Source organism: Trachymyrmex septentrionalis, unplaced genomic scaffold (genome assembly GCF_001594115.1).
Source record: "Trachymyrmex septentrionalis isolate Tsep2-gDNA-1 unplaced genomic scaffold, Tsep1.0 scaffold6, whole genome shotgun sequence".
Taxonomy (NCBI): Eukaryota; Metazoa; Arthropoda; class Insecta; order Hymenoptera; family Formicidae; genus Trachymyrmex; species Trachymyrmex septentrionalis.
Window position 1 is genome coordinate 3,219,167 of NW_017305778.1, and position 16,532 is coordinate 3,235,698.

A 16,532-nucleotide genomic window follows, 5' to 3' on the forward strand; every position below is an offset into this window, starting at 1 on the left:
CATTAAATTTTTATTCATTTCAGTCTTATTACTAATCTTACTCTGCAAATATGCACCTATTTGTTTAATGTTTCAGGAGTAACAATAACATGAGATTCTACGCGATATGCTGTTAAGTTAATTAATTTACCCTGTCGTCAAATCAACAAATTTCATTTGCGAAAAAACACGCAATAATAACAATATACAATTACAAGTAATAATAATTATAGGCAACTGCAGTACAAGCGAAATGCAGCCATTCCTAAGCTACAACTGCAAAGTCCACGCTCCACGTTTCCACACTCCAAGTTTCTTGCGCTACTTTAGAAGTTATTCGCCATATTTTGTATCAGGTGGAAACCGCAGAGCCCACGGTAATATGAAATTACTTTAGAAGCCCATCGCGTTATTTCTTCGTTTGAAAAGCAAGCATACGCAAATGCAAGTTAGCATATATGTACATGTTAAAATACTTCGAATAAATTATCATTTGCAAAAAAAGGCGCATACATTTGCGTAATAAATTTATATTTATGTGTGAAAATTTATCAATAAAAATTTTAACGTCTTTAATTTCTTAACTTTTAAATTCATTTATTTATTAATTGTTTAATTTTTTAATATACCCCTAACGTCATATTTAATCAAGATACTTACGTGCTGCCTTGTAGATAGCCTTAATTTCAGGTTCTAACGGTTTAATTATGTTACCCTTTGGTGCACCTGACTGCATGGCTTTTACTGTCCTGGCCAAGGCTTGACAAGACGCCCAAAGGATTTGTATATTCGACGCACCCTTCTCTTCCTCCATACGAGCTGAAACAAAAATATTTCACTTAAACTGATTCATGTTTAGATAAAAATTCCTTGCGGTCGAGAGAAACTTACTCTAACATTCTCAACTATTAAAAATTTAAATAGTTTTGTTAATAGCCTGGGACGAAAGTTTATATCGTGCTGATGAAAGCTTGAAAATCGCGCTCGTTTTTCTTCACTAACATAATTTTGCATTTTTGCGGTCGTAAATTACTGAAAGAGATAGCTAGTAGAATTTATATTCGAAAGTTATTACGCGCTAGAAATTTAAATATTGCAAGAATACCAGACAAAAGTTCGACTTAGAATTTAGTAATTTACTTGTCGCAGATATATATGTCGTATGTGTTGTATACATTAATGTATGCGATAAAACTTAATATTTATATCGTTATTAAGTCCAATATTAAATTGAGAATCATCAATATTTTCCGCGAATTATCAGAACAAAAAAGGGAGAAACCTACGATCGATTCATAACATTCGCTTGTCTAATTTAATTTGTGCCTACATATCCGTTATGGTTCCCCGATCATTCAAAGATCCTCAAGGGTACCGCCGTGATGTTACTGCAGTGACAAACATTTCGCGCATTTCTGTGACATAAAATTTTTCAATAACAGCGTTCGTCATGGGAAAATCCGGATATGTATGTGAATTATGAAACCGTGTTCTCTCGACATGTGCTCGCAGTCTGAAAGGCCGCGCAAGATCGGCGTTATACATAATCCTGTTCGTAAACAAAGATAAAACTTGGACGCTAACAAAAATGTAATTCATTTATTGGAACAATAAAACGATTTATATCTCGCGCTGGAGATAATAATGCATTTTGCAATAGCCACAGATTCACGAAAAACAATAATAACTGCAATAGACGGAGAAATAAACAGTCGCGCGATGAACGGACTTTATCGTCAATACGGTCGAACTGAAAATGTGAATATCGTTTATATCGTGTTAAATGTTGTCATATGATTCGCGCCGCATGTACGCGTGAAAATATTGTTTTGAAATATATTCGATGGGTCAATTAAATGGTAATATAACTGCGATATTTGTGTATTTGTTAACTTCACCGCGACTAATTAAATCATCGTTAAATTATCATGCCATGACATAATCAGCATTTAATCGACGGCATGACGAGCATCCACCTGTCGATTGACGATTGATGAACTGTAAATCGGCTAGAAAGATGTTCGGCATGGCCGTTAACGCCGCTAAGGCTGCCAAGAGAAACGGGATTCAGCTGGATTTCGGTGCTTCTAGCGTGATTTATTACGCGTATCAATTCAGATGGGGTTTACGGAGCGATTTCTTGTCTAGAGAAAATTACTCTACTCGGTTAGAGATTTTCCGTGCTCTCTTCCGTTTCAGCCTATAGGATAACTCCGGTATATATGTCGCACCTATTAAAAACTTAATTTATTAAGTATTATTTACTATGTTTATAGTAAACGAACTATATCAGTAAAAACTTTGTACTGTCTATTACTATGAAAAAAATATTAGAAATCCGAAATATTTATTTTTCATATTAAAAAATAAATTTTTTGAAACCCTTACATTTTTATATATCCCATAGGGGTGGGATATATGGCTATTCATAGGAGCAGAGGGGATGTACGGCTCATGAAAAATCTACAAATAATGCATATAGATAAGACGTATAATGAAACAATAATTTATAAAATGTGTTTATAAAGTTTTATTGAGGAATGAGAATGGTAAATATGTATATGAAGTAATAAATAATAATTATAATCTTTCTATATATATTACAAGTGTTATGACATGAAGTACATATTTCATATAATGCGTTTATTGCATTTAGTACACTGAATTCAATCTGCGCATTTTGTACGCTTCGGGCATAAATCCCGCTCGCTAAAAATGCCGTATATTACAAACAGGTGGAATATATAATATAAGACAATAAACTAAACAAAGAATACGAAAGCAAAGCACTTATATTTTGCTACACAACATGCTTTACTGTTCCATTACAGGTATGTATCACGAAATAACTACTAAGTCTTTTACACGCCCTACATTAATTATTTTATGTAGATTATAATTTATGATGGCGTTACTTATTACAATGACAAATCGATTCAATTCACAATAAATTCATTAATATTAACAGAAAGAAGCTGAAATCATAACACGATACTAATATAACATAAAGACATAACAGAGTAGTTGCGGGAAAATTACTCCCACACCTTTTATTTTTTCTGACTTCTGCGGCGTAAATCTCAGCGCAGCATATTTGCCGGAGTTACCCTATATATATAAAATTTTTTCAAATCAGGGAATATTTCCTTTCACTATACAAAAAGAATGATTTTGTTGAAGTAAATATTTAAAAGCTCAATTACATACACACACAGATCTGAAGATAATTTTGTTGGGTCATCAAAGTAATTATGTAGGAACCATAATATAGGCAATACTGCAAAAAGTGTTGTGACATTTTAGCAACAGCTTGAGTTTTAAATCATTCTAATGATACAATAAAATTATTTTCAGATCTGTACCTAGCTAAATTTTTAGATACTTCAGTAAAATCTTTCACTGTGTGCGACGACATGTATGCGAATATCATGTCATATGAAAGAATAATAACCTTGATTTAGACAAAGTTTGATGAGTTTTAATTTTTGAATTCATAATATAACTTTCATTTTGCTGAGAACGTTTATCTAATTTAACATTATCGTCACTTCCCGAAATGACCAAAGCAATTACACTCAGTTCACGCTCGAGTTTCAGAGAGAAGCGCGAAAGCAAATTATGGTCTGTAATAAGTGCAATATTACTCTTTATAACGACAATCGCTGTAAAAGCTCGAACGTTTCGAGGACAGACACGCGCGTAATTAATCTCTCGCGATAGAAGGGATCCACCCTGCGATTTTATCATCGCGGCGAGATACGGGGCGCAATTTTGTCGCCAAAATATCATTATCGTGCTTTTTCATAAAACTTCCATAATACGTTCAGCAGGTTTAGTCAGCAAATCGCCGGTTATCTCCAGTTTTAAATTACTCGAGCTGAAATAATCGAATCTGTGATTCGTAGTCGCGGCAATATCATTTCTCGCGATGGCTATAAAATTCCAGTGCTCTTTAAGCTAATCCTTCGCGGGGTGTATTTTTATCTCCCCGCGATGCTTCAGAGAATGCTGGGTATAAACCGTATCAATTTCGCCGCATAAGCAAGCAACCTCGCAAATTTGCAACTGCAAACCAGTTCAGACCAAATTATCAAATCCGTCGCGCTATTTTGGCTTTATGACCCGCTCGGCTTTATTGGTGGTGCATTACTCACAGACCGCGACCGTCTGTCGCTATTTCCTTTTATGAGGTAGATCGAGAGTGCGATGAGTAATTTTCGCGAAAAATTAAATATAAGTCATATCGACTTGTCGGCCGAAATTCCGTCCGCGGGACGATATATGCATCCGCCATATGTATCCTGAAAACTAATTATTCTGCAGCATCCAGGTGGTTATTAAGTTCGCGGCTTTATATTCGTTTGCCAGTCATCATACGGTTTTATTGGCAATATCATTGAATCCGCTTAATGCCATATTGACCTAGCCATCTTACTTTTACGGTTTGCTGTTGAAATATGAATACATCTATTTCTTGCAAGAAAAGAAAGAATTTTAATTTGAATCTTGCAAATCACGAAATGTAATCTACATAAATAAATATGTAAATATGTAATAAAACAAGTATGCGTTTTTTAATATTTGATCACATAATATTATACTTAAATCTTGCTTAACTCGCAACACCCACTATTATATAATACAATACAAAAAAATACTATTATACATACAATCGATCAATTTTCATCAATTTTATCGCTACTAAAATGCAAAGTACTTGAAAGCTATAAATGGTAAAGATAAATTATCGAAAAGATATAGTACTTTAGACCATCGCTTTCTCACGCAGCACCACTTACATTTTCCGCATATAAATGACCGCTCATAAATTAATGCCTGGCGCTCCTCCTTTCTTCTCACGCAACGGATTCCAAATCGCATTGGCGGAACGCATCGACTTCAATGACTTAAAGCGACCGTAAAGCCAAAATGACAGACCGATTGCCCGACGTGCGATATATATCCCGAAATCTGTTTTCCTTCGCTCTCTCTTTTTCCTCCCTTTTCTTTCCGCACTTATATTGCCGCGCGATAGACTTTCAGCGAGCGATTCTCACGCCTGAGCAGGTCGGTGAGCATCGACGCGGAAAAAGGAGAACGTCGAAGGGCCCGGGACTGTTTCAAGCTGGATCCACTCCATCTCGTGGGTCGGTCCTGTTTCCTGTCCCTCTTCTTGCCAAATGAAATCACGTTATTACGTGGGTAAAGCCGTTCACGACTGGACCGAATGTCGTCGCGAAAAATTCCGGAATCCCATTAAATCCGCCGTGTATCCGTAGGAATTATCAAACTCCCGAATGAACGCGTCCAATTATTCCGGATAATTACTAGTTTGCCCGAGCGTACGCCGCGCCGACGGCGTATCGTTACTCTGAAGTTCCGCTCAGCGGTTTACCAAAATTAATTGTCTCACGAAGATTGTAATTACTGGACCGCGAATATTTTTTCCGCGTTTATCGACGGACGTAGTGCGTAAGAAAATAAAAAAAGAATAAATAAAAGGAAAAACGTTTATAAATGTGTCTTTTCGAACGCGTTGTTTTATAAATTGCTGTTACACAACCTAACACGTGATGGTTCAATTCTATACCATCGGTGTTCTAAATTTCATCCCGGTAAATACTGGTTACTGTACGTATAGGGAGATTTCAGTAAACTGTTTATTTATCTTTTAACTACGTGTGTCAATTTTCGTACTTCATTACCAGCTTTGTCTGTGATTGTCGCTTCATAAAAGCGGCATAAAGCAGATGTTACTACTATGAATGTTGGTTAACGCGAATAAAATTGAATTTAATTACAATGCAATGATATGTATTTAGTGCATTTCCTCTCTGCGCTACTTGTCTATAACTATCGTATTTTGCATTTTGTTTCGTATTTTTTTAATCCAATAATCATTTATATGCCTACCGCCGTTCATCGCAAAAAATTCCGTATGTTATCTGGTGGCACCGAGCCAGGTCACACTGCCGCCTATTCCTCTTTTATGTTCTCTCTCTCTCTCATGAGTTAAAAAATTCCAGTTAATCGATAAAGAGGAATGCTGGGCATTATTGTTGCCGAGAATTTGTGGCCAAATAATACTTATCGGTTCATTCGAATGAATCCAGACGAGTGATTTTTTTCTCTTCTCGCTCTCAATCGTTTCCGGTCCATCTACCCGTCTTTCACAAGGAAAAGCACTGATGAAATCAGTTTGGAGGGGATTAAGCGAAGCTAGACCACGTGACGTTTCACGCTCCAAGAGCTATGCGAATTTCGAGGGCTGCTCTCGAGCTCTGCTGCTTTCATCGCCGTGCAAGCCGTCCTGCACTCTTCCTCTCTGTTGCTCTTCGTCCTTTCTGTGACCCTGTTTTGCGAACACTCTCCGATTGACGAGCGTAACGATGCGGTCGATGCATGACAAAAGGGTGGATTGCACAACCCCCTATGTCATGCCGACACATCAAACGCTTTTCCTCTATCCATCGGTACACATTGCGTCATGATGCTGCGTTCCCGCACATCAGCCTACTGATTAAATATCGCGTAAAACACGCGATCAACTGTTTTCCTGCCACAGAGAGATACCGGCCGCTGGACCAACGGTGGAAATGTGCTCGAGTGTAATCGCGAAATAAGATCGTCCGCAGCAGCAACTTTCTAACGAGGACGACCCGAGTGTTTTAAGCGTAATACGTATGGTGACATCGGTTTAAAATATTTACGATGTGTGGCCCGCGCTCTCTTATCTCCGCACGTGGCTCCCGGAAAGTTCGTTAGTTAAGCAAATTATTTTAAACGAGTTTTTCGGTTAGAAGATGTATCAAGCTGCTATACCCCGAATGCTATCAGAGCACTAAGTCGGCCATCGAGATAAAAGCGGTAAAACATATTGTGGTATAAGCAAACTCTGCCAAAATTAAATTTCCAGGCCACAACAGTGCGGTCAACGTAGAACAGCGAACGGCCTGTTTAATTTTTAGACTTTAGAATACGACGACTTATTGTGTATTGATATATAATCGTATTTAAATTCCATGTCTCTTGTACATATTTATCCAAGTTGTCTATTCTTTCCTTTTACTTGTCATTTCACATGCACGCAGCAAATACGATTTATTTAATTGAGGTGTACGAAAACGTTTACGCTAGCTGATTGGAACCGTCTTGTATCAATATGTACCTACGTTAAGGGTTAGGACAGGAGCACAGGTTCTTATATAATAACGCATAACGCATAAGTCAATCAATAAGAAAATCAATCAATCAAAATCTTTTATTTCATAGAGAGAGAGAAAGGAAGGAATTTAAAAAGTTTGATCAGTTCATTTTCTTACGCATTATGTGCAAGACTCTATGCTTCTGCTCTTAATCTCTTAACACTAGAAGAGCGAAGACAGTCAATGTGGCTCCTCGCAAAATTCAAATTGCTATAACTTTTCAATTTTGCTTTCACGTGATATTCTCTTGTGATGTTTTATCATTTTTCATGTTCTTATTTTTGATAAAAAAAAATTTCAATTATACATATAAGATGGTTGAACTTTTATTTAATTGTTGACTTAGAAGGACCATTGAAATCAATTTGGCTTCCTTGTGTCTGAATTACATTCGCATATGTTTTATTTATAAGTTTATAACTTTAAATGTTCAATAAATTAATGATATTGTCGTTAAAATGTTAAATATAATTATCTATACGTTTCATTACTTTCTATTTGTCATTTACGAAAAATGTATGCTTGGCGTTAGATTGGCTTCTACAGAGATCGTCAAATCTGATTTTTCTAATGTTATAATACGTATATAAATCTGATTTTTATGTTATCTAATAAGTTTATACATAAAATAACTTTACTGCATCTACAGTTTATTATTTTTAGATTAAATCATAAAATAGAAAAATATAAAAAAGTTGTATGAAATACAGACGTTAACGTGGAAACGCGAAAATCCCGCCATCAACGATCTTGTGCTCGAGATAATTGATTGCTGTTCGTTCAAAGCTCTATAAAAACAAAAAATCTATAGCTCGAAGGTAATCGAAAGCTCTAGCAAGTAGAAAAATTCGCGCATCGACGACAAGGATAATTAATCGCCGCTGCAAACACTATCACGGTGTATTGTCCTGTTCGTAAATTGATCATGAAAGCAAACTAGCGACCGTCTTACTAAAAACACTATTAATAAATTCATCGCGCGAAATTGATCAATTAATCAACCTCTTTTATCGGTTGCAATAAGATAGAGCCCGCCGGTACTCTACTTAATTTCACGTTTGTGTGTGAGCGTATTAATAAAATTCTAATTTATAAGTTTGATTACATGAAGATACCATATATCAACAAAATAATGAAAATTTAGAAATAAGAAAGATTGCGACAAAATAAAAAAAAAGTAAGACAGTGAAAAGTTGAACAAACTTTTCTTATTGCAGATTATTAGTACATTTTTTTGTATAAGTTTCAGATATCAATTGCAATTAACTATCTCAGATTATCATTATATCTCAATTTTCGTTTCGAGCTAATTGGAAACGAATATGAGTGCGCAGTTGTTTATCGTATGAAATACAATTCGAGCTGTTAGCAGTGTATCGACGTCGTGAGATCAAGCGTTACAGAACGCCCAGAACGTACATTTATACTTTAACAAAACGCGTAATAAAAATTACGAGAAAACCAGCGTTGTTTGACAATTTATTGTTACGTAAACAAATCGAGAAAAAAACTGACATCATGAAAAAAAATGAAAAAAAAAAAAATGATCCGTATAATTAGAATTTTAAAAGCAAAAAAAGAACAAGTACTAATTTTTCGAATCATCCAAAGGGCTTCCCCTTTCCTTCCGGAGTGATTTCTTAAATTCAGAAAAAGTTTTTCCAAGTCATCCAAAGAATTCCCCCTTTCCTTCCGGCGCGGTTTCTTGCAAAAATATTTTTTGGGCCACCGGCTTTTCGGCTTGTCCTTTTAATCAGAATTCTGTAATATCATCATTCTTGATTACAACCTGCGATCTTTTTTACTCCTGCATTAGAATTCTCTCTTTTTCGTCAAATATCAAACATATACCTATCTCACTTCAAGTTCCAAAAGTGACTAGCTCAGCCACAGAAAACAGATCTCTTGATGCGATTTCCCCTTTTACGATTCTTTTAAGGATTCAAATAGAACAAGCCACAATAATGTCAAAATGGCGTTAAAATAAATCGTTATTAATGAAAAAGTAATTTTTAATAATAATTTTGAAGTTATTTTGACATCATTTTTATGTCATTATAACTTGTGTTCTGTTTGGAAACACTCCGCAATTTTTCGTAAAACTTTTCATATGTGATAAACGTCACTTCGAGCATTCGCGCGCCTATCGAAAGAACGAAACAAGTTTTGCCGATAGAGAACGATCAATTTGGCACTGCAGCACTGCGGATGGTTTTTGATGATTTCGTTTTGTCGACAGGCGGACCGTTACTCTCGCGGTGGGCGATTATTTGAAGCGTCTGTAAAAATGCCGGTGGACGAAAGAGCAGTGACAGTTCACGTAAATTTCAACTTCAATTCTGAGTGGTAATTATTTTTATCCATTGTTAAATCTTGTCGTAATTAACATTTGCATTTTTAAATCACATACATCTATTGGTGTGCTACTTACAATTAGAGTTGATAACCGAACGTTATATATATTAAATAATACTAGACACTAAACAATGATAAATTCTTAATAATAGAATTATTCACGACACAGTATTTACGAATTGTCAATATAATTAATTTTCAATGAACAAAAAATAAGGAGTAATTATTCCCGACATATTTAATTATATGTTGCTTCGAATTTACTAAATATAGTAAATATATAGAGAATTTTTTATCTTAAATAAAAATTATATACATAAATTTTCGCTATATAAATTACGCGCTGTCTTTCCTGCAGATTTTTACTGCTTCGCCGCAAGGGCGACTATATCAATTAGGACAATCGAAAAAACTTTTAATTACCATAGTGCCAACGTAGTAGAAGCGTCCGTCCTTTCAGTATTGGCGTTCTACAAAATTCATGAAGTTCGAACAACTCGTTGACTCGATATAGCGCAACAGTCAATACAAGGGTCCATTTAATCGATACCTATCTCGAGACTTCTCTCATTAACAGCGTTGTTTTTCTATCGGAGGTAAAGAAACGTCGGTCGACATTATTTGTAGTCGTTATGGAGAAACTCCACCAGGACTTTATTTCTACTGTCGTATAGTTTCCTAGCACGAGCTGGCACCAGCGGAACACCGCGGGCCATTGAAATACGAGCCCTAGTACTCGAATACCGGCTGGAAGAGAACGCGACTGACTTTTCTTTTTGCTCCTGTCTTCTGACGCTAAAACCACACGGCGCGAGGGAGAAATAGAGGTGGACCACTGCTCTCTCGGGGGAAAGTTGCCCATTGCATTTCGAACGGCGACGTAAGAACACAGTTAAGCCGCATTCCGACGGTGTGGTATCTCGACAGTAATGCGCAGAAAAAGCGTAGGATAGGAACCATGAAAAGCGGGGATCTGCGATCATTGTACGCCACAAGACCGCGTCGAGAAAACGAGCGCTTTTCAAACCTTCCCTTTTGGGGTATTTGAAATTTTCACCGCAGCGCTGACGCAGAAAATGTATAGCAAAGTATATATTCAACACAGAAATTGTCGGAAGCAATAAACTAAAGTCAACTCTTGGAAATATAGAACGTTCAACTTGTATAAAAAATTGTTAAAGATTTTTATATTATTTTTTTTTAACGCGAGGAAAACTGAAATCAAATTATCGAACTATGTATGTGTCACAGCTTCACAAATCAGACGATTCGAAACGATGATGACTGCTTTGAGATTCAATGAGTGACTTTTTGTCAAAGCCCAACGCTAGCGGATCCACGGGGAGAGCCATGAGGGTCACATATCCTCTCTTGGAGTTTCATTTTTTTTAAATATTTATAATAAAGTATTATATATTTTTTTAATATTTCTAAAATCAAAAATTTCATTTTTTAAAAATATTTGTTAATTAAAAAAATTCCTAAATATAAAAAAGAATAAATAGATTTTATTATATTATTCTTTATTGTGTTTATATAATTTTAAATAAAACGTTTTATGAATTATACATCTTAAATAATATCTTTCAATGTAATAATTTAAATATTAATTTAATATTCTATCTTTCCATATTTGACCTTAAAAAAATTTTGTTTGTGGTGCCAATAGCCCCCTTAACAATTTCTAGATCTGCTAACATAATGCAATAACATTTCCTCCTAATCGCAGACGATTTTTTTCGATATTATCCGTGGTACTTCTTCGAGTCTCACGTAAACGAGTGCTTTTCTTCTCGCAAATGTTTCCGTGCGAGGGTTATAGGTTGCAACCACAAATAAAGAGTAAAAGAAAGGCTCAACGTGGGAACCTATTTTCTTCCTTTTTTCCCATCCTCCTCCGAATTTACCAAATCACTTTCATCGGGACGAAAAGCGTACGGGATAAAAACAAACGCATTTTAAATGTGAATTTAATAAAAATGTGCAGCGGCGCGATTAATATGTATCTCAATCAAATACATATTTACGACGTCATCAATTTTATGAAAGAAAAATCAATATTTATAGTAAAATATAGATATAAAAAAAATAGAGGCAAATTTATCCATTATTCACCAGTTTAGCTGTGATAGAATATTCGTTTTATATTTTTATATCATTAGTTGTTTTAATATTATATATGTTTTTGACCGTTAGAGATTTTCAGCAGGCTCCCAAGCCTGATTAAAATATATATATCGGTGATTTGAAAGGTACATGCACACGCTCTTCCTACATATGTATGTCCTATCAGTATTCCACCTTCGTCCTGCGTCCCAAACTTTTACGCGCTTCCACGTTTATGCGTCCCGCTTCCAGCTGTCACGCTATTAATTTTGAGACGTTTGGTATCGAGGAACACGTACTGTCTGATTTACGAGAGAATTGCGACTCTCACACGGTCGTCGCGCCATTCGCGTGACCAAGAAAATATTGAATCGTAAACGCTCGTACAGTTGTGATTAAACATCCGATTCTACATTGGCGTCCGCAGCCCTGTCGGCATAAAAAAGTCGACTCTTACGGATATTGGATGTCTTTTTGCAGAGTCACCCTTCTTGCATGGTACACCGAATATATAAATTCATGTATGATATCCTTAAATATATTCACGTTTGCGAATAACATGAATCTGTTATAAGCGAAGAAAAGTTATATCCAACAATAAGTGCACACGGAAAAGTTAAAACGTCGCGCAAACAATCGTGAACGATTTAGCAATAAAAACCATAAATTAAGGCTTTTCGTAGTCGACTAAGAGATTTATTATCTTTGATTTACATTTTTCAGCTTTCACGCGAACAATAACTAGAAATCACTAATTAAAGCATTTATAAATGAAAAAAAAACTGACGCGTCGAAAAACCGAATAGTCGTAACATAATGAATACAAAAAGTATTCGTACAAGGAAAATTTTTATACAAAGTCTTTATTTTAAACAAATAAACATTAATTAGCAATTTTATACAATGAATCCAATATAAACAAAAAAACGCTTTGCGTGTTTCTGATTTTAGAAGCTAAATTTATTAAAACACTTTTTATGCCTCGAATAATACAATTTTTCATTTTTGTTTATTTTTAAGATAATATATTTTAATTATTATACATGTATCTTTAAGTGAAATAAATTTGAAAAATATAGCCTATTTTATTCTTTGTAAATAAATTGTCAATTAATGTTTACTTTTAAAAAATAAAGTTTTTTTAAATATATGTTAATCCTCTTTTTCAAATATATTTTGCATTCACTGTATAAATTGTGCATTTTCTGATCCCCATAAAAAAAATTGAACATATTAGTATCTCTCTTCAACTTGATACTTTAAAGAGAAAATGATATGCTTCAAGGTATAATATTTTACTGTTCCTAAACCAATAGTGAGAACTTTATAAAAATGTGTAGTCTATTCTTATAACGTCTATATAAGAAAAACCGACGCGTTTTTTGTTTTCCCTAAGAATAAGTACCTTTCCTTCAACAAAAATAATTTATTCAGCAGAAGAAAAAAATAGATGTTATATACATATTATATATATACATATATATATATATATATATCATATACACACATATATAATATATATATATATATATGATCGTATATACACATACACGCGTTGATGCTCTTCAAAGATGTATTTTCATTTTCACAACATCAGTTCAATTTTATGTGAAGAATATCGGGAAAGGAAAAGAATCCAAGAAAAAGATACGTAAACCTTGTGGTAATACGACTTGCGCATTTATGTTAAATATATATACTATCTCAAATTCGAAAATATCTTTGCACTTTGTGTCGTCATCGCGAGATTTCGTCAATTTAAATTTTTTAGCTTCCACGCAAACGATGACAAGCAACTCTAATCGAATCAATTTGTATGAGAAAAATCAAAACGTGTCTTCTGTGCTTCCGTTTACTTTCCCCTCAGTAATGCAAAAATAATTTACTCAGTAAGAGAAAAAAATACATTACATTACATATTTCACACGACACATCGACACTTCAAGGTTGTAATTCAATTTTCGTAACAGCTTATGTGAAAGCTATCGCGAAAAGAAAAGAACTCGAGAAAGAGAGATTGTCGAATCGTAAACCTCGCAGTAACGCAGCTTTCGTAACTATGTTAAGTATATATCTCGAATTTGAATGTTCTCGTCATTCGCGAGATTTCGAGAAGTTGTCATCTTCAGGAACGGATGAGAGACGAATAGTAAACCGTCAAGTGCAGCTTCTTACGGAGTTCTCTCGCGTAACCAGCGACGCAGATGAATTTTAACGCAACGTAATTGTGGCGGAAAATATTCAACGACGGTGATTATCAATTCCGTATTTCGCGAGTGTGGAAAATTACCAAGGCAGGAATCATAAACCGCATCAACGTCGAGCAGAATAACGTCGGTATCCCTACCTGCCGAAGGATTTGCGTCCAACGCGAGCGAACGGCATCTCGCGCGAGTTGAGTATCTCGACGTAACATTAGTTAAGTCTCGTCGAGCACGTGAATATGCACTGCGTATCGCAGTACTTGTTAGTTACAGTCTTCGTCGACGAATCGTGAATCGATTTCGTCTCGGCGACAACGAGATTAGACAATATCTTCTCACGTTCGCTGCTATCAATCCACATACGTTGCTATCCGAAAGAGAGAGACTTAATTTCAGAATTAGACACTTCGTCGCAGTTTCTCCTTTCGAGCGAAAACAATTCGCGTATCCCATCGCGCTCGTTACCGTAAATTACGACGTAATTATTTGCTTCGTTGAGAGAAAACTCGTCGCGAGAGTAATAAACGCTTATGGAAGTACGAGATGCAGCCGTGTTTTTCGATATACGTGAACAGTCACTGTGGCCATCGCTTTTTCCCTTCACCACCCAGCACTCGACGTCGTAGTACTAACCCTTAATAGCACCCGCGAGAGACGTATGGCAGAAGTTATAATTGGGGCACACGCCGCATATGTTATAATAGTAGGTTTGTCGAGCTGATAACCGCGACCTACGATCTCACTCGCTTTCCACCTTCATTCATTCATTTTATTGCCATTTCAACTACCTTGCGTGACTGCCTTTGTATCATGTTTAAATTGTACATCAAAGGAGCATAACATTTATGCTCGTTTCTACCAATACAGTTTAATTTTAATCTCGGTTCAACTAATTCTTCATCTTTTCTAGTTCTAATTAGAAAAAGGTAAAGAGTAAGTTGAACGAGATTAAAGTTAATCTATTGATAGAAACGGGCATAAATCCGTACTCTTATTACGTAATTATTCAAGTTACTCGATAATCGTGTCGTCTTAAGATTTTGTGTCCGAAAAGGGCTATAACGCGGCTAAAGAAAAATATACATCTCATCTTGTTATACATTTTGTTGTTTACATCACTCGTTGTTTGCATAAGAGTGACTGAGAGAATTGCGACACACCTAAGGGAAAAGTTAAATAAAACAGACGATTATTTAGCATCCATTGTAGAAGTCTTTGTTTAAAGGAGATACTCCAGTTATTTGGCTTTAAACTGTAATAATTAATTGTCCTCTGCCGACAATATGGAATTTTAACTTTTCCGTCAGCAATAAGGATCTTAGAAAACAGAGCAACTTTTTTTTACTGTTTCGGATTAAAATCTGAAAAAATTCTGGCGTATTTGTCAAAGCTTTACCAACGATTTTTTATCATCATGAAAATCGGATTATATTTTACTTATTTTTTACAGATTTAAATTTATCTACTAGAATTCACCAAAAATCAAAATATCGACAGTGCCTTTATAAAAAGTTCGCGTTGCTGGCAGAAGATTACCACTCATATATTATTAATATAAATAAAAAAAACAAAAAACAAAATCTTTGTCATTCGAAATTACGCGCCACACGCAGAGGTAATATAAATGAGTTTTATTTTATACCTATAATTCATATTAGATCTGTTGCTTGCACTTTCTATACTCAGCATCTTCGCTTGCTCTCTCTTTAACCAAATATATATTTATCTCATTTTAAATGCAAAAATGTTTTGAGATTTCAAGCAATGCGAACAGGCCTAATAATAGTATATAAATATTAATTATTGTAATTTAAACCAAATAATCTTCGAATAAATCTTTGAATAACTTCTAATATAATTGATAAATAATTGTCGACTTTATTTAACTTTTCCTTCAAATATTCGTAGTTTCCTCACTCTTCCTTACATAAAAAGTATCGAAAATGTATAAATATTTACGTTAAACAGTATATACGTTCTACAGTCACGTATCCGAAGTAAGATGATGTTAAGTGACGTTTTAATAATATTTTAATGACATCTTTAATGTCAATAAGAGCGTCATTAAAGCGTCATCTTGAAATAGTGGCAATAACAATATCGGATTATTACTGCATATGCGAGAAATGAGAAGTTAATGCTAAGTACTCTAATATATTGCAACAGTATCATTTGCGTTACCCCATGTGTTCGCAATTTCCTCATTCTCTTCTATATATAAATAAAAACTTCTAATTTTTATTTGGATAAATAATCATAAAATAAATGCTGATTCAGATTTGCTGCAGCCGGAAATATATACAGGACAAAATCCAGATCCAATGTTTATTGCTACCATTATATTTATAGCAAATTCGATAAGTAGAATGGTAGCGATAAACTTTGCATGGATTTCCAAAACATAATCTAAAGTCGCCACTTTATATATATGAAGCTTCAAAATCTCTTCTGCCGTTTTCCTTGCGGTTCTCCGAGATACCGAACATTACCCAACCGCCGTGCTATCACAACATCGCCCACGTTGAAATCTAGAAGTTTACACCTCGACGCTTCTATCCTCATCTCTTTTCATGCCATCTTTTTATTGCTAATTTCTATTCATGAAATACATCCCTGTGCCGTGGCAGAAGCGATTGACAAAAGAGAGAGAGAGAGAGAGAGAGAGAGAGAGAGAGAGAGAGAG

General features: G+C 35.0%; 1 protein-coding gene across 4 annotated transcripts in view; it reads right to left on the reverse strand.

The window, feature by feature from the left end:
* LOC108752324 (MICOS complex subunit Mic60) overlaps nucleotides 1-16,532 on the reverse strand; it is a 42,185-nt gene that overhangs the window by 10,188 nt on the left and 15,465 nt on the right. For all 4 annotated transcript variants that reach the window (XM_018493098.1, XM_018493097.1, XM_018493096.1 and 1 more), the window contains one exon: nucleotides 640-798. In XM_018493098.1, the coding sequence (XP_018348600.1) occupies nucleotides 640-798 (159 nt within the window). The remainder of the gene's footprint in view (nucleotides 1-639; nucleotides 799-16,532) is intronic.